Genomic DNA, 18027 nt, shown 5'->3' on the forward strand with positions numbered 1-18027 from the left:
CTCTCATCTGTCAAAACTCTCAGGCTGGCACTCCTTTTTTTAGAACAAAGTATCTCACAATTAGGACCAGGCTTATACGTAGGCAGTATCTGTATATCACAGATGCATTGAACCAAGTGCTTACAAACAGCAGCAAAGACACCATCTGTGGGCTGGCAGACACCAGTGACACAATACTGGTGCAGTATTGCTGATTCTCTTTGATCATGTCACCGCAGCAATTTAAAAGCAGGTTTCAGTGTGCTTCTATTAATTGTTCTCCAACAGCATTGGGGCAAACAGTACATATGCACCTCATGTGGCTCTGTGCTTCTTTCATCTTTGCAGCCACACTGATGGCTGTCCATGTTTGTACTGCTTTTTGTATTTCTGTCAGACATCTCAGGTCATTGATTAGCAGTAGCATGATGCTTTCTGGGATTTTCAAGGCTACCCAAAGCATCTCCATCCCTGGAGATTTTCAAAACCTGGCAGAAGGCCCTGACCAATCCAATCTATTTTTTAATTTATCCCTGCTTAGGCAAGGGGATTAGATTCTGGATGTCTCTAGTGTCTTTCAACCTATATTGCTCTATGACTCTGTGATGTCTACTATTTTGGCCTCAAGCAGAGTTACTCCCAAGACTGCGAGCTCAATCCCTTTACCTGCAGACCCAGAGGGGTAAGAACTGCATCTTAAAATTCTATCTCAGGACCATGGAGAACCAAATCTAATCCAAATTTCAGGCAATTACACAGTATTACATCAGGGAAGTGTTCCTGTAATTTTAAAAGCAGTCATGGTTCTCTCCAGACAGAAGGCAATGCTCTGAGAAAGCAATATGCCCCTCCATGTCATTCCTTGATAATTAAGCATTGTGTACACCATCTATATCCAAATTAGTGCTGCAAACCTCCTCCCTTTCTTAATTATGCAGTGCTGCAGAAAGTTAAGATAGTGGAAACTAGACACAGCTAGTCTGCTCAGCATCATTATACACTGGACTGTGGCACAAGGTCTCAAAAGCTAGCATCATCGAAGCTAGGGCCCCAGAAAGGCCCAGTCTCAGCACTGTAGACCTCTCATATTGTATTTCAAGATGTCATTCAGTAGTTATAGAATGCATCCCAGGTGCTGGAACAAATAGTGGATGCACATCTTTTGTTACTAGATGCTAATACCTTCGCATTTGCTTTGCAGTGAATAATTTCATTTCACATCCAGAAAGCCAAGGGGCATGCCAGAAGGTATGGTACAATGCCAGGAAATTGTCATTCTCATGAAAACAAAAAACCAAATAGTCTGTTTGTGGCTCCAAGGCGTTTTAACAGATCCACAGCTAACTTGGAAGGAGACAAAGCCCTTGCTATGTAGCTTTCAAGTCAGCTGAAGGCACCTCAAAAGACCTTTCTTAGCTGCCATGTGGGAGATGGATTGATTCATTCCTTGCTAGGTAGGCCCACTTCCCAGGCAGTATCTCCTGCGCTAAGATCTGTGCAGGCCCTAGACGACCCTCCAAAGAATATGTGGAACAGCCACTGTGACTGCAAGATCTGGAGTGCAGCTCTGGGCACTAACAGCAGCCTAGCCATCTGATTACAATCAATGTGGTTTTGGCTCCTGCTGCAGTCAGTCTTGTGAGGACTTGAAATGTTCCAGAACTTGGGGGTTATTTTTAGCAAAAAACAGCATAAAAGGGGGCAAGGGAAGACAGCTGTGGTTTTTCCTGGGCATGGCTTTGTTACTTACCAAGCTCTGCTAACCTGCAAAGTCAGAGACCTTCTCCTCTCCCATTTGCACTAAATTAGTAACTTAGGAGTTAGTAGTGTTTCACAGAGGAAAGCAGTAGAGTCGTTGCTGTTCAATCAGTGCACGTTAGGTGAATCAGTAATTCACCAATAGATGAGACTCCAGGCTGAGGTGAGCTTAACAGAACCAACCCATGATGCAACACCTTCATCTTTACAAGATCTGTGGGCAACAGGTATTTAACAGGCAGCTCCCCAGGAATCCTTGCTCATGGTTACAGGCACTCTTCTCATCGTCTCCCTACCCAGTCCATTCCAGCCAGATTTCTAGGCTTGTTCAGCAAGCACACTCAGTTCCTTACCAGACATGTACAGACTGACATTTTTGAAGACTATGCTGCAGCTGTTTTTCAGGAGAACACAAAACACCATGTCCCTAAGAGCCTGGAGATATCTACCTAGATTTCAAGTTCCCAGTCCAAAAGCAGAAGCAGCAGATTCGTTAACTTTGCTTGCTCAAACACAAGCAAGTATTGAAGGATTGTTCTCCCCTCCCACCCCCATGACACTTGGCACCATGCTCCTGCAGCCCCATATCCTCTTGTCCCACCACCCAGCAGGCAACTGTGTAGTCAACACAACTCCCATTCCTGTACTGATTCTGCCAGCTGCCTGTTAATTAATTACAAAACCATTCCTTCCTCTTTTCCCTTGTCTCCCACACACGGCCTTGCCTTTTGAGAGGCTTTTTTTTGTTTGGGGTGGGGATTTTTTTTGCTTCTTTTTCTAAAAGTTTCTCTTGCTGTACAGCAGGGGTCCTCAAACTTTTTAACCAGGGGGCCGGCGCGTGGATGCAGTGGCAGGCAGTCATCTGCGGCTGCTTGGTTCCCCCCCAACCCCCGGCTGGGTGTGTGTGTTCTATAAATACCAGGGGCCGGATTGAGGACCCTGGGGGCCATAGTTTGAGGACCCCTGCTGTACAGCTTCCCCGTGCCTTGCAGCATCCTATGAAGTGCTCTTTGCTACCTCCAGTTCTCTTGTCCGTGACTGTCCACACAGGGCTGTCACGCTGCACAGGCACCTGCCACAGTAACATAACTGAGCTGAAATAAATTGCATTTCACCCATAAATTACATTTGAACCAAATATTTCAGAAACAAAGGACGTGGATTATTTTACATACTCAGTCTTGCCAAAGTAATCAAGGCATATCACTACCCACACAGGTAAAAAAAAAGAGCTATCACTGTATCAGTAACCTTTAATTGCTACTATGTTTCTCTTAATGGAAATTTTTCACAGAATCTGAAAACACATCTTCATGATTTGTGATGACAGCGAGTGCAGCTCACTACGGACGGGATGGCACCCCGAGGGCCCACCTCACTGTCCTCCCTCCCATCGTACGACACCTTTACAGCATCCAAATCCCCTGCTCGTGTGGGTACAACCCCCAAACCCCCACCAAGCAAACAACAGCGTTAGACGTACCGCTGTTTGGGCTGCCTTTCAGGACACCGACACTGAGGCCACGGGCACGGCAGCCACCAGGTCTCCCCGGTCCCCCAGCCCACGTCCGCACCGCCGGTGGCCGCGCAGACCGGGCTGAGCCACCGCCCGGCCCCGAGCGGCCGCGCAGGGGCGAGGGGACGGCGACACCTCGCGGTTAAACTCCCTCATTACCTCGGCCCAGCCGGGGCCCCGCAGCGCTACCGAGCGCAAACGCGCCAGCAGCTGAAGTTTTCCGCTAAGCACCCCAGAGCCTGGGGAGCGGGCACGGCCTCCTTAAACCTCCCTCGGGCTGCGGCTCTTTCCTGGCAGGAAAACCGGCGTGAGAGGGAGCGGCGCGGCCGCCGCCCGACAGCGCCGCGACTCCCGGGGCCCTCCCGCCCCGCCCACGCGTTGCCCCGGCGACGCTCTCCGCCGCGGGGCGGCTGCCGCAGCTCCCTCAGCGAGCCGGACCCGCCGCGGCCCGGCCGGACCCCACCATGCTGCCCGCCCGCCAGCTGGAGGTGGCGGCGGCCCCCGCCGTCCTCTACAGCTACTGCAGCCGGCCCCGCGCCCTGCCCGCTCGCCCCAAGTACCGAGCGCCGCCGGACGCCGCCGAGCCGTGAGTGCCGGTGTCGGCGGGCTGCGCCCTCCGGCCCTGCGGCCTACGCGTCCCCAGCGGGCCGCGCTCCCGCCCTCCGCGCCCCCCCCCCCAGCCCGGCTCCCCCGCCGCCTCCCCTCCCCCCCCCCCCCCAGCCCGGCTCCCCCGCCGCCTCCCCTCCCCCCCCCCCCCAAACCGGCTCCCTCGCCGCCCTTCCCGCGGGAGGGGAGCCTCCGCCGCCCGGCCGCCAGGTCCTTCGTCCCATAACTTGGGGCACGGCAGGCTCCGGCCTTTCAGAGGCCCCCTGGCCTGCGTGCGGGGGCCGCGCACCGGCTGCCGCCCTGACCGCGCTGTCTGCGCTTCGTGTTGCAGCGAGAAGGAGCCGCTCCGTTACGCCAACCTCATGTACGACCGCCGAGTAGTGCGTGGCAACACCTACTCCCTTCAAGTCAAACCTGTGGTACGTTTTTATCTGGATCCTGCTGCCGTTTTGTTGAAAAGTAATAGGTAGGGAAAGAAAGCTGTTCCTCTATTTTAAATACTGATGTAATTTTTCACGCAGTCACAGGCCCAGTTAAATTAGCATGTGCCTGTGTTCAGCTTTTCTTTAAAGCACTTAGTTTCACTTGAGTAGTTCTGATTTTTTTTTTCCAGTTAAGTGCTTGATTATTCCCCCACCCACCACCACATTTCTTCAGTGTAATGATCCTGAGCACAAATCATCGCTGCACAATGTATTATCATATACAGGTGTCATCAGTGAGAATAGTAGCTTTCAGAAAATTGTCTTGGTATCTGAAGTATTTTATTTAACCTGATACAGTAGTAAATGTTTTAGTGATATTTTATTTTTGGAGAATATTTCTGTACAGATAATTTGATTGTGTAAGAATTTAAAGCAGTCTGTATTCTTAAAAGCTACTTTGTGGATATAGCTTTGTTCAGTAGCTGTTTCTTAGAGTGAATTTTGCACATCTTCTGTTTAAGAAGTTCAAAACTCACGTTCATTTCAATTCATAAAAGAGGACTGAATTGAAAAGTTAGTATGGGTTTCTTTTGCTTCATCAGCAATAAAGACCCTATAATTGTTATCTAGCAAACAATTTGTTCATAATATCGTAACTGGACTGAAGTCCCTTTGACCTTCTTAAAGTTTTACCTAGAAACTCTCACTTGTCAGCAAGAACGTGCCATTCTAATATACTTTTATCTCACAAAGAAAAGTTCTGTATACAATATCCACTTCCAAATAATAATTAATCGCTCTTAGTATGAGATGCCATTAGTATGTGACTGTAGGCAGCTGGCATACCTTGTTAGTTTCATGCCTTACAGTCTTTAAGGTAGCTCAAAATTTAGGGTCAGGAAAAAGCAAATCTGAAATGCTAGATTTGTAGCATTAATATCAAACAACAACCTTCGTTTTCCTGTAGAGAGAAATTAGTATAATTTTCAAGTATTGTCACGGTCTAACTGTAGCCAGTAACTAAGCACCATGCAGTCACTCCCCCCCTCCCCTCCTCTGGTGGGATGGGGAGGAGAGTTGAGGAAATGGAAAAATTCATTGGTTGAGATAAGAACAATTTAATAATTGAAATAAAATGAAATATAATATTAAGAACAACAATTGTAATGCAAAGGAGAGAGAAAGAGAGAGGAATAAAATCCAAAAGGAATAAAAAACTCAACAGGTAATACACAATACAATTGCTCACCACCCAATGACTGATGCCCAGCCAGTCCCTGAGCAGCAATGCCCTGGATCACTCCCCCAATATACTGAGCATGATGTTCTGCGGTATGGAATATCCCTTTGGCTAGTTCAGGTCAGCTGTCCTGGCTGTGTCCCCTCCCAGTTTCTTGTTCCCCTCCAGCCTTCTTGCTGGCAGGGCCCAAGGAACTGAAAAGACTTGGTATAAACATTACTTAGCAACAACTGAAAACATCAGTGTGTTACCAACATTATTTTCATACTAAATGCAAAACACAGCATCCTACCAACTAATGAAAAGAAAATTAACTCTATCCCAGCCAAAACCAGTATAAGTACAAAAATTACTCTGTTTTGTGGGGTTTTTTTCTTCTTCATCCCTGCTTAGAGCACCCAACCCAATCCCCTAGAGATTCAAAGGCAGAGGGAAGCACGGGAAAGAGCACTGGCTAGAAAGCGTGCAAAAGAGCAAATGCAACCAAGAACACCTGAGCCTGTGGAAGGCAGAGAGCACATTCATGTACAGACAGGTAAAAGGCTGAATTTTTAAAAATCTATCTGAAAACAAAAACTTGTGGATCTATATTCACTTACTAAATTGATGATGCAGTTGGTAGAATCATGTGGGGTTAAGGTTAGAATCATAGAACTCTAGAATCAGAGGTTCTCTAATCCTTTCCATTATAACCTCTTATTTTTAGTTGTATTTAATCCACTTGGCTAATTAGTGACATTTTCCCAGAGGCTCTGTTTTTCAGGTTTTAGTCTACATTCTTGAGCACTAGTCAAGACTTCTTGATTTGTTCTTTCTTTTTCCAGTATCATCAGAGAATTTTGGTATATGCTTAAAATAGAGGGGTTTAAAAAATTTTGCTTAAGAGTGCAGTCACATATAAGAATAAGAATACTTTGCAAAGTTGGGGGACACACCCTAATTTACAGTAGGAAACTGCCCTATTTTGGGAAAAACAATTTTATGTGTAGGAAAACCAAACTTTAGCAGTGGGGTAATCACGAGGTGAGTGTAATGTATTGCTGTGCCCTTCGAAAATCTTTTCATATTGGTCTGACTTACAGACTGGGAAAATAGCTGTGTTGCATGCTAATCAGACATGAGCTTTGGTTTCTGAGTGTTCCCTCTGCCCCAGCCCCACTGAACTTCCTATACCACCTCTAATGCACACAGCAGCTTTTCACCATTCAAATATTCTTGAATGCAGAGGGAGGCCATCTAGTGTGTAAGTCTTGGTCTATTATCCTTTCCACTGACTACCACAGATAATTTTAAGTACTCCACAGACCTTATTTTTTGAGCTAGGCTATTTATCTCTGCAGTAGGAGACAAACAGTTATAATTCAAATGAAACACATGCTCTTACAGATGTGTGGTTACATCAAGGCCACCTCTGGTTGGGCCAGAAGTAGAATATAATTCTTTAGACCCAAAAGATCCAGTGTTCTGTTTTGCCCCATACAATGGAGAAAAAGTTCTGTTTTCAGTATTACTCATTAGTAGATAGGCAGTCATTATCCCTTTTTGAAATCCTATCCCATTGACTACCAAGAATTATTTATTCTGCAAGGTGGGCTGAAATGGTCTAGACTGAATTTGGAAACCTGCTAAGTTAAATGCCTTTTTAGGAATCACTTCCAAGAAGTGCATCTGATGTTACAGAGAATGTGGCATCAGATGGCCTATGCAGCAAAGTGATCTATGTTTTAAGTTGTCTTTTTTTAAAAAAACTTTATAGAATACTTTTTATTGGACTCTGGATATAATTCACACTGCAGAGTTATCAAAATAGCTGAGAGTTAAAATGAAAAGATTCCAACTTCAGTATTCATTGTGCTTTTGATTCTAGAACTGTATTTGGAAGAGATTAGTGACCGGATAGTAGAGGTTGATACAGAATGTCAAACAGATGCATTTTTGGACAGACCACCCACTCCGCTTTTCATACCAGCCAAAACAGGAAAAGATGTGGCCACGCAAATAGAAGAAGGAGAGGTATGAAGCAAAATCAGGTCCAAGAGCACTGTCAAAACACCTCCCATATAAAATATGTTTCTGATGCAAAATTGGGGGAAAACCAGAAAGGAACTTCTCACAGAATATGCCAAAAACAAACAAACGAACAAAAGGTCTCCAATGTTTGCTTTGAGGTTAAATGCAAAATTCAGGAAGGTGCTTCTTCATGTGCACTGGTTCTGCTGCTTTCAGCTAAGAACTACAATGCTGAGAAAAGCTCTCCCCTGTAGAAGTAGTGTCCAGCCCAAGAAGGGGTTGGGAACACAGAAATAGGGTCCAGGTGAGTGCTCTGCTTCTCCCTGGCAGCCCCCCCGCTGGCTGTGGTTGGGTGTGTGGTGTCTCACTCCAGCCCACGCACCACTTAGCCCCCAGTTGCATTCCTGCTTCGGATTTAGCTGACGCTGGCCCCCACCTGCACTTCTCAGGCTGCCTTCAGCACAAGGGCTTTGCTCACCCTCCTTCCCTCCTTGCCACGGTGCTAAGAGCGATTGTGATCAAGGGACATTTCTCTCCGTTTCCCTGACTCCATCCTCAGTTGTTTGACTTTGATGTTGAAGTCAAGCCGATCCTGGAAGTGTTGATTGGGAAAACGGTTGAGCAAGCTTTGCTGGAAGTCATGGAGGAAGAAGAGCTGGCCCAGCTGTGGGCACATCAGCGTGCCTATGCCGAGCTGCGTAATGCAGAGCTTGCTGAAGTACAGCGCCTGGAAGAGCAGGACAGGCGATACAGAGAGGAGAAGGTAGGACTTTCTAACAGCAGAGCAGGCCTCTGCTCACTAGAAGAGAGAAAACCATTTCCAGCACTGAAAGACAAGCTGTGAAATAAGCTGAATATGGTCAAAAGTGTCCTGTCAAATTTCATATTCCTCAAAGCATTTTAGTGCCACATAGCTGCACTCTGTCATTTGCTCTCGTGCACCACCACCATGCTGTTGTGTTTATTTGGAGCAGTCATGCCCCAGTGACCTGGTGTACTTGGGCACCTGATCAAGAGGCCAAACCCAACAGCATTTTCCTCTGTAGCTGATACAGCCGTTACTCAAGGCTTTTTATTATAACTGTTAAATGAGTAGTCAGAGTGCTTGAAAGAGAGACACCTCCTATTATTTCATACCCAAAGCATGCACTACTGTATGTGCACACATACATCTCAAGATCTCCAAGTATTAAGCTCTATTAGTACTACCTAGGAAATAGGAATAAACAAAAAAGGCAAGTCTTAATCACTCACTATTAATCAGCCTTGTATAACTGGGATTTTTAATATTTTCCTGGACCAATTTGAGTTTTAATCTTTTCTTACATCAAATAGGATATAATACTGGAAAAATAAAAAGTTTGGGAAATCCTGACCCAACTTCATCTCATTCCAAGGCCAATGATCAGCTTGATCTGCAGTAATAAAGCAGAGTCGTGAGATCAATGCATAGTAGTGTATTAAAGAAGGGTCTCATTTGGCCTGCTAGAAGGCCCTTATTTTACAGACCTGCCAAAATGAGAAAAAGTATACTGAAGGAATGTGGTTCCCTCTAGTCCTTGTGGATTTTAGTACTCCGTAGATTGAGTACAAGCTGGCTTTCAAGCACCCTTTCATATGAGGATTTTTTGTGGAAGTTAGAGGCCACAAATACCAGGTAGAGACCATAAGTATCTGTACTTTTTATTATCTTTGCTATTTATAACTCTCACACTGTGATCATTCTTCAAAGTCTAGATCAAAAGAGTAGCAGCTAAAGGCCTGGAAGTTTAACATGCAATACTGCCTTGACAGGAACGTCGCAAACGCCAGCACATGCAAATGCTGCAGAAACAGAAAGAGACCACAGAGAAAATTGCAGCTCGGGCATTCGCTCAGCGTTACTTGGCTGATCTCATTCCCTCAGTCTTCAACAATCTTCGTGATAGTGGATTTTTTTATGACCCTATAGAAAGAGGTTTGTATGTATTATTTTTTTTTAATATGTGAACTGAGTAATATAAAGCTCAAAACAACCATGAAACGTAGCTTATTGTTCTGTTGTTTAGAATAATGTCATAAGACTTTATTCTTTACATTTGTGGCCAAACAGATAATTTCCAACCTCATACATTTAACACAAACATTATTGGACATCTGTACAAGTAGTCAAGACTAAGCAAAAGCTGACAGTGTGACAATGAGAAGAGCTGCTTTTGAACTGGAGAGAAATAAATGGGTGGTTAGGATTGGTAGAGCTGAGAGATCCAAAGTGAAGTAGATGTATTTTGATAGGACATGAAAAGAAATCCATATGTCATTCTGAATCTTTTTTAGTGATTGTCAGAGCAAAGGAGAGATTAGTTAATTAGAATTAGGCCCCCAAAATAATTTTGGAATTGTACATTGGTGACTTCCAACTGTTTAGAATCAGCAGCATTTCTTTTGGGCTACCTTGCTGGACCCCACTTCCCCAGACCCTGCACGGATGCACAGACCACAGTTTGGGAATGGTTACACTCTCCAGAATGAGTCATGGGGTAAATGCAGGAACTGAGTGTATTTTGCAAACAGGACAGGCTTTGGGACCATGGTGTACAAAGGGTATGATTTGAGAAAAACATGGGTGAGAAAGCTCTTTAGTCAGAGGGAACAAATGCTTTCAGCAGACCAGAAGCCAGATGTCTTTGGAAAGCAAGGCAGGAAATGTTATTCTCCTGACTTGTTCAGGATATTTTCATCTCATTAGAACATTACTGTGTATCTCATCTGTACTAGCCTTTCAGGGGTGCCAGACCCTTTGGAAAATCACTGCAGTTGAGAGGACTCTGGTCTTGGTCCGTAACGATAAGGAACCTCAGTAAGGGAGACAAGAGATAAGAAACCCAACAACACCTGAGAGATTTCATCTGGCTCTTGCAGAGCAAGTGTCTTTTGGCAAAGATGTTCATCCCTTAATGGTCACAGCAAATAAAAAGTGGCCCCAAGATCCTGTTGCTCACTTTTTTTTTCTTTCTTTCTTCCTGCTAAATTCTTACAGATATTGAGACAGAATTCCTTCCGTGGCTGATGACAGAAGTGGAAGAAACACTAGAGAAGAAGGTTCTGGGGAGGACAGTGCTTGACTGTAAGTTACCAAATCCCGGAATGTAATCTGGCTGCTTGATGTCCTTGATTGTTTTTTTCGCAGTCAGAACAAATATCACGCAGGGTCACTGTGGGTTAAGGTAGGAGGTGTCATTTTAGCAAGAATGCCAAGTACCCATGGCTTTTTGTGGTGTGGGGTTTTTTTATTTTTTTGGGGTGGGGGTGTGGCTTAAACTATATCAAAACATTTTTAATGTTGAAAAACTACTACTACATACACCTCAGCAGTGGATTCTCCACTGAAATAATAAAATTGCCGCACTCTTTGCTGGCTTTATACTGTTTGAGATGTGTTCACAGAATGGTCAGAGTTGGAAGGGGCCTCTGGAGATCATCTGGTTCAACCCGCTGCTAAAGCAGGTTCACCTACAGCCGGTTGCACAGAGTCATGTCCAGGCGGGTTTTGAATGTCTCCAGAGGAGACGCCACACTCTCTCTGGGCAGCCTGCTCCTGTGCTCTGTCACCCTCAAAGTAAAGTTCTTCTTTGTATTCAGATGGAACTTCCTGTGTTGCAGTTTGTGCCTGTTGCCCCTTGTCCTGTCACTGGGCACCACTGAACAGAGCCCGGCCCCATCCTCTTGGCATTTGCCCTGAAGACATTTGTATACAGTGATAAGATCCCTGCTCAGTCTTCTCTTCTCCAGACTAAACAGGCCCAGCTCTCTCAGCCTTTCCTCATGAGGAAGATGCTCCAGTCCTCTCATCATCTCTGTAGCCCTCCGCTGGGCCCTCTCCAGTGGTTCCCTGTCTCTCTTCCACTGGGGAGCCCAGACCTGGACACAGTGCTCCAGATGCGGCCTCACCAGGGCAGAGCAGAAGGGGAGGACAACCTCCCTCGACCTGCTGGCCATGGTCCTTCTAAGTCACCCCAGGATCCCAGTGGCCTTCTTGGACACCAGGACACACTGCTGGCTCATGGTCAGCTTGGTGTCCTCCAGGACTCCCAGGTCCTTCTCCACAGAGCTGCCTTCCAGCAGGTCAGCCCCAGCCTGTGCTGGTGCAGGGGGCTGTTCCTCCCCAGGTGCAGGACCCTACAAATTGGCTTTGTTGAACTTCATTGGGTTCCCTTCTGCCCAACTCTCCAGCCTGCCCAGGTCTCACTGGATGGCAGCACAGCCTGCTGGTGTATCAGCCACTCCTGCCAGTTCTGTATCACCAGCAAACTCACTGAGGGTACCCTGTGTCCCTTCATCCAGGGCTCTGATGAGTAAGTTGGACGTGACTGGACCAAGTACTGACCCCTGGGGAACACCACTGGCTACAGGCCTCCAGCCTGACTCTGCATCATGGTTCACAACCCTCTGAGCTCTGCCATTCAGCCAGTTCTCAATCCACCTCGCTATCCACTGATCTAACCCACACTGCCTGAGCTTAACTATGAGGATGTTATGGAGGACAGTGTCAAAAGCCTTGCTGAAGTCAAGATGGACAACATCCACTGCTCTCCCCTTATCTACCCAGCCAGTCATTCCATCATAGAAGCCTATCAGGTTTGTCAGGCATGATTTCCCCTTAGTGAATTCATGTTGACTGTTCCTGATGACCTTCTTTTCCTCTACATGCTCAGAGATGACCTCCAGGATGAGCTGTTCCATGACCTTTCCAGGGATGGAGGGGAAGCTGACAGGCCTGTAGTTTCATGGGTCCTCCTTGTTGCCCTTTTTGAAGACTGGACTGACATTGGCTTTCCTCCAGTCCTCAGGCACCTCTCCTGTCCTCCATGACCTTTCAAAGATGGAGAGCCTTGGCAATAACATCTGCCAGCTCCCTCAGCACTTGGGGGTGCATCCCATTAGGGCCTATGGATTTGTGTCTGTCAGGTTTGCTTAAGTGGTCTCTAACAGGATCCTCCTCATCCATGGGAAAGTCTTCCCTTCTCCAGACTTCATCTCTCACTTCCAGGGTCTGGGAAACCTGAGGGTCAGCCTTGGCAGTGAAGACTGAAGTGAAGAAGGCATTCAGTAACTCTGCCTTCTCTGTGTCCTTCGTCACCAGGGCACCCACCTCATTCAGCAGTGGGCCCACGTTTTCCCTAGTCATCCCTTTCCTACTGATGTACTTGAAGAAGCCCTTCCTGTTGTCCTTGACATCCCTTGTTAGATTTAATTTCAGACAGACCTTAGCCTTCCTTGTCACCTTCCTGCATGCTTTGACAGTATCCCTATTTTCCTCCCAAGTGGCCTGTCCCTTTACCACACCCTGTAAACTTCTTTCTTCTGTTTGGGGTTTGCCAGAAGTTCCTTGTTTATCCATGTTGATACTGGGAGACGCAATACATTTGGCAGGAACAGAATGGTTAAAGAACACCATTATTTTCTCTGCTACAGAACTCTTATTTCTCACGTGTTACACAGCCACCATTACTGTGCCACTCTCTGTAGTGTGCCTGTTGTGCCAGTGGGACAGCAAAGCCCATTCTGTCTACAGCCACATGTATACCATGAACATCACTTGTTCGTGTAAGCTCCTTGAGCTATGGAGTAACATGTTCATCCTGCATGAAAGGAGAAGAGAAGGATAATCGTAGGCCATGGTTGACTGAGAAGTCAGGTGACCAACACTTTTAATCAAAACAAGGCCTTACCTCCTCAGCAGTCAAAAATCATGCCCTTGCTTTTGAAATAGATTAAAATATCAGCCTCTTTTGGGCTAGTTCAACCTAAGTATTCAGGTTCTTTCATTAGGCAGTCTTCAGAGGCTGCAGGTGAAACACCTGAACAGTCTAAACTCTGTCTTGTGTAGAAACACAAAATCATGATGAGTGCATGTTATAGAATCACAGAATGGTTTGGATTGGAAGGGACCTTAAAGATCATCTAGTTCTAACCCCCCTGCAGTGGACACCATCCACTAGAACAGGTTGTTCAGAGCTCCATGCAGCCTGGTCTTGAACACTTCCAGGGACGGGGCATCCACAACTTCTCTGGGCAACCTGTTCCAGGATCTCACCACCCTCACAGTAAAGAATTTCTTCCCAAGATCGAATCTAAATCTATCCACTTTCAGTTTAAAGCCATTAACCTGTTGTCCTGTCACTACATGCCCTTGTAAATAGTCTCTCTCCAGTTTCTTGTAGGCCCCTTTTGGATACTGGAAGGCTGCTATTAGGTGTCCCTGGAGCCTTCTCTTGTCCAGGCCAAAAAACCCCAACTCTCTCAGCCTGTCTTCATAGGAGAGGTGCTCCAGCCCTCTGATCATCTTCATGGACCTCCAACAGATCCCTGTCCTTCTTATGCTGGGAGCCCCAGCGCTGAATGCAGTACTCCAGGTGGGGTCTCATGAGAGCAGACTCCCTTGACCTGCTGGTCAGGCTTCTTTTGATGCAGCCCAGGGTACAAAGATTGGCTCTCTGAGCTGCAAGCACATATTACTGAGCTGTGTTGAGCTTCTTGTCAACCAACACCCCTCGAGTCTTTCTCCTCATGGCTGCTCTCAATCTATTCTCTGCCCAGCCTGTATTTGTGCTTGGGATTGCCTTGACCCACATGCAGGACCTTGCACTTGGCCGTGTTGAACTTCATGAGGTTTGCACAGGCCCAGCTCTCAAGTCTGTCAAGGTCCCTTTGGATGACATCCCTGCCCTCCCGCATGTTGACTGCACCATGCAGCTTGGTATCATATCTAGTCACCCACTGTTGAACAAACATCCTCTCTGCAAAAGGAACTGCAAATTGCATTCTCCAAGTTTTGTAGAGGCAGACACAGCCTCAGCTGAAGTAGTTGGTGGCTTCTCTCCCCACTTATGCAGAAGCCATATGGGGACAGTTGAAGGATCCATCGTTAACCTATTTGAATGAAGCTGCCTACTTAAAGGATTTATTTTGTCACTGTCCAATAAAAGACTGAACTACAAAGGAAGAACCTTCAGTGTAAGGCAGTTAGGTTTGTCCTCTCAGAGATGACCATTCTCTCCTTTTCTTCCTGAAGTCAGCTCATGAATTAACAATGGAACTTAATACGTGTCCTATTTTCTGCATTAAACCTCTCTTCTTTCATTGTTGGCCTCTGTTTTTCATATTTAAATGATGTATATCAAAGTGAGTGTTGATTTTTTGTTGTTGTATCCATTGGAAGGGGTATAATGAAAAATTCACAAAGGCTAAGCCGCAAAAATAGTAAAGAATAGGTGCTTTACAGCTGCTTTTCAGAAAGAAGATCTTTTGATGCCTCCCATAGTTCCAGTATTTCCCACGGCCAAAAACACCACGCTGTGTGCAACCCGGCTAGTTCTTATTCCTGGTGGGGTGACCTGCTCTGGAACTAAGGAACAACAGTGAGGAAATGTATAAAACCATCCAGGTGAACCCTTTAAAATCACTGCTTTCAGGGTAAACTGCTTATTTGGCTGGAACTAGGCTCCAGCAGCAGGGATGTTTTTTCTCATTCAAGTGTTCTTTCATTTTTAGTGTTATTTTTGGTTTTTTCCCATTTAAGAAGTTATAGGTCAGTAATATATAAAATAATCTCAAATTACAGGTTTTTTTCCTCTGTGCATTAATGGTGGCTTTCTCTGTTTCAGCCTTGATTCGTACAGTGGTTGAAAAACGGTTAGATGCATTTAGCCATAAGCCTCTGTCTGATGAGACAGAGGCACCTGCTGAAGAGCTCAGGCCAGCAGATGCAGCACCCCAGGCGGACAGTGAGACAGACGCTGCTGACCAACTGGTTGCAGAGAAAGAAGGGGGTGACCAACCTGTTGCTGATGAACACCCTTCACGTCACGTCTCTTTCCAGTTAGAAGAGTCGGATCAAGCAGGAACAGGGGATTTAGAAACTGAGTAACAAGCAGGCAAGTCATCAAGTAAGTGGAGATGAATGGCTTAGAAAGAAGAAATGAATTCCTATCTATTTACAAGTATTGTGCCCTAGCCATGCTGAAGGATGAACCTAAGCAACAGCAGAGCATGGAAGTGTGTTTCCATATGCTGGTTTCAGGCTATAAGAATCAAGAGGGACGTTACTAGTGCAGTGAATGGCAGTGAAATTCTGTCCCAAAACGTGGTATATTTATAGTTGAAAAATAATGCTGTCTCACACCCAGTGCTAGAAGGTCATGAGAAGGACATTGAGAGCATTCTAACAACCTTTGCGAGTGCATTGATAACATTCTCAGAACAGAATTTCTTTACTTTCCCTATATTGAAAGGTAGCTACTACAACACTTAGATAAACCTGGTTTTGCTCATGTTAGTCTCTCCTTTCCTGACAATCTTGGATGGGCATCTCAGTAGGTAATAGAGCAAAGGCTGTTGTTCCTGAAGCTTTTCAGGGTCAAAGAGTTACCTGTCACTGGGAATTGCTGCCAGTGCAAAATCCTCGGCTTCCTGACTCCTGGTGTAAGGGGCTGGAGACACATGCTAAGTCCAGTCTCCGTTTTCTTTGCAATCTTCCTTTCCTGCTGCTTCACTGGTGGAAATGGTACCAGACGTGACTGACAAGATGCGCTTGCACTACCATGTGTATCTGTCTGTACACAGGCCAGCTCCTCAAGTGGGGCATTCCCACTCATAAAAGCACATCTTCATTGCAGCAACACCATTTCCTTGCTAGCTGCACCTGTGGAAAAAGTCCTGCCTTGTCCAGACTGCTTTGTGCTGCCTCCTCTCTGCAGGTCAGCTGGCTATATCTCAGTCTGAGAGTGGGGATGTCAGGAATGACAGCTGAAGAGATAAGGACCTGTGCCGCATCTCATACCCTCAAAAGGGATGTTGAAACGGAACAAGGTCTTAAAAAAATTAGTCAGGATGAGTTTGGTACAATGCTCTGGGTGATGCTCTGTTTGTGTTGAGAAAGGAATGTACTCTGAATAATTAGAAAAGGTTCCACTGAGGACGTTAAAGGAATATACTCAATAATAGGAAAAGTACTCTGAATAAGAAAAGGTTCCACTAAATGATGTTAAAGGAATGTACTCTAAATAATTAGAAAAGATAAGGTGGGTACCTGAAGGAGATAAGGAGACCAGTCAGGAAATCATTGAACAAAGAAAGCTGAAAGGTTTACTCCACCTAGATCCCACCTATTATGAATGGAATGATTAGTTGTCAAAATCAAATTAATATGTATGTAAAGATGTTGCAACCTCTCACGAAAACTGTATAAATTACTTAACTTTTCACTGAAAACTTCGGAGCTAGTTTGTCCGGTGCGAATCGGTTAGCTCCCTAACATTGCATGAAATAAATACCTTTGCTGCTTAAAGACAAAATTTGTCTCTGAGCAGTTACTCTGCTGTTTTGGCATCAATGTCCAGACTTTTCACTGCGCCACTTGTACGCGTGGCTTCCAAGGCAGATGCTGCCTCCCCTCCATCCTAAGCTAGGACATCCAGTGAAATCAGGGCAGCTATTGCTTACGTGGAAAAGCTCCCTTGGAAGGTCTCAGGTATTTACCTGTCTCTGAAGGTAGCTGAAAATCAGAAGTAAGGAGAAGTATCCACCCACAAATCCACTCAGTGGCTTGATGTAATATGAATGTATTAAAACTGAGTGTCTAGAGTCACATAGTACAGATTGTAGACAAACACACCCATGGATGCTTTTCAAAGCTGAAATATTCCCCTGTAAACTCCTCCTCTGTTTGCTAAGTTGACAGTATTTCAACAAAGTATGCTTGTTTTTTCACTTATGATTGATTCCTCAAAGCATCCAGCAAAATGTGTTGCATGTGAAATTAAGGTAGTCTGTGCTCGGTCTATAAGTTTATAAGAAGAATTTATTTTTATGCATATGACTGGAATTGGAAGCTTGAAATAAAACTATGGTTTACACATTGAAGTTGGTGGGAGGTTTACCTCAATTTCAGTTGGACCAAGATTTTGCATTGTTTTTTTCCCTGTGATGATGGAGACTCCTGTCACTTCAGATAGATCAGGTAAATTACTTCAGGCTAATTTTATCTAGAGAAATGAAAAGGCTTTTTGACATGATTCATGAGAATTGTAAATGTTTCAGCTCATTTTCAGAACACTGTATGTCAGTTTTAAGGATTCCTCGTCACTGAATGATTGTTTTGTCATGTGTTTACAGGAGACAGCATAATCTCGAGGACTGCCATAATCATTCCTGAAAAGATTCAAATAAATGCTGACTTGAGTATTTGGGTTTGGAACATTACAAGAGGAAGGTGATCACCTGGAATATCTTCATTTTTGTCACTCCTGCTCTGTGTTTGATTGCTAGAAATTTTACTTGAAGTGTTGAATTATTCTATTTAAATAAGTTGTAGTATTATTATGTAGTCTGAAATTATTATTAAAAAATAATGAATTGTATGCCCTGCTTTTTTACTTCATTAGAACTTATAGGTATAACTCAAGTATTGTGTATTGGTGTAGATTTTGCTGTAACTGGTTGTTTTTATGAGG

At 45.2% G+C, this 18027-nt stretch overlaps 1 protein-coding gene across 1 annotated transcript; it reads left to right on the forward strand.

The window, feature by feature from the left end:
• The first annotated feature begins 3114 nt into the window (after positions 1 to 3114).
• RSPH3 (radial spoke head 3) lies at positions 3115 to 17978 on the forward strand. Its single transcript, XM_055714767.1, has 9 exons — positions 3115 to 3839; positions 4191 to 4278; positions 5918 to 6059; positions 7392 to 7537; positions 8094 to 8297; positions 9329 to 9491; positions 10554 to 10640; positions 15181 to 15462; positions 17690 to 17978. The coding sequence occupies exons 1-8, from the start codon at positions 3718 to 3720 to the stop codon at positions 15441 to 15443; spliced, it is 1215 nt and encodes a 404-aa protein (XP_055570742.1). The 5' UTR covers positions 3115 to 3717; the 3' UTR covers positions 15444 to 15462; positions 17690 to 17978.
• The last annotated feature ends 49 nt before the right edge of the window (positions 17979 to 18027 follow it).

This window comes from Falco cherrug, chromosome 6, assembly GCF_023634085.1.
Source record: "Falco cherrug isolate bFalChe1 chromosome 6, bFalChe1.pri, whole genome shotgun sequence".
NCBI classification, from domain to species: domain Eukaryota; kingdom Metazoa; phylum Chordata; class Aves; order Falconiformes; family Falconidae; genus Falco; species Falco cherrug.

What these genes read in the sequence shown, in the direction of transcription:
- RSPH3 (XM_055714767.1), top strand. Translation starts at nt 3,718, where the DNA reads ATGCTGCCCGCCCGCCAGCTGGAGGTGGCGGCGGCCCCCGCCGTCCTC. An exon ending in CCGCCGGACGCCGCCGAGCC is followed by an intron (nt 3,840 to 4,190) that starts GTGAGTGCCGGT and finishes TTCGTGTTGCAG; the next exon opens with CGAGAAGGAGCCGCTCCGTT. An exon ending in GGGGAGGACAGTGCTTGACT is followed by an intron (nt 10,641 to 15,180) that starts GTAAGTTACCAA and finishes TCTCTGTTTCAG; the next exon opens with CCTTGATTCGTACAGTGGTT.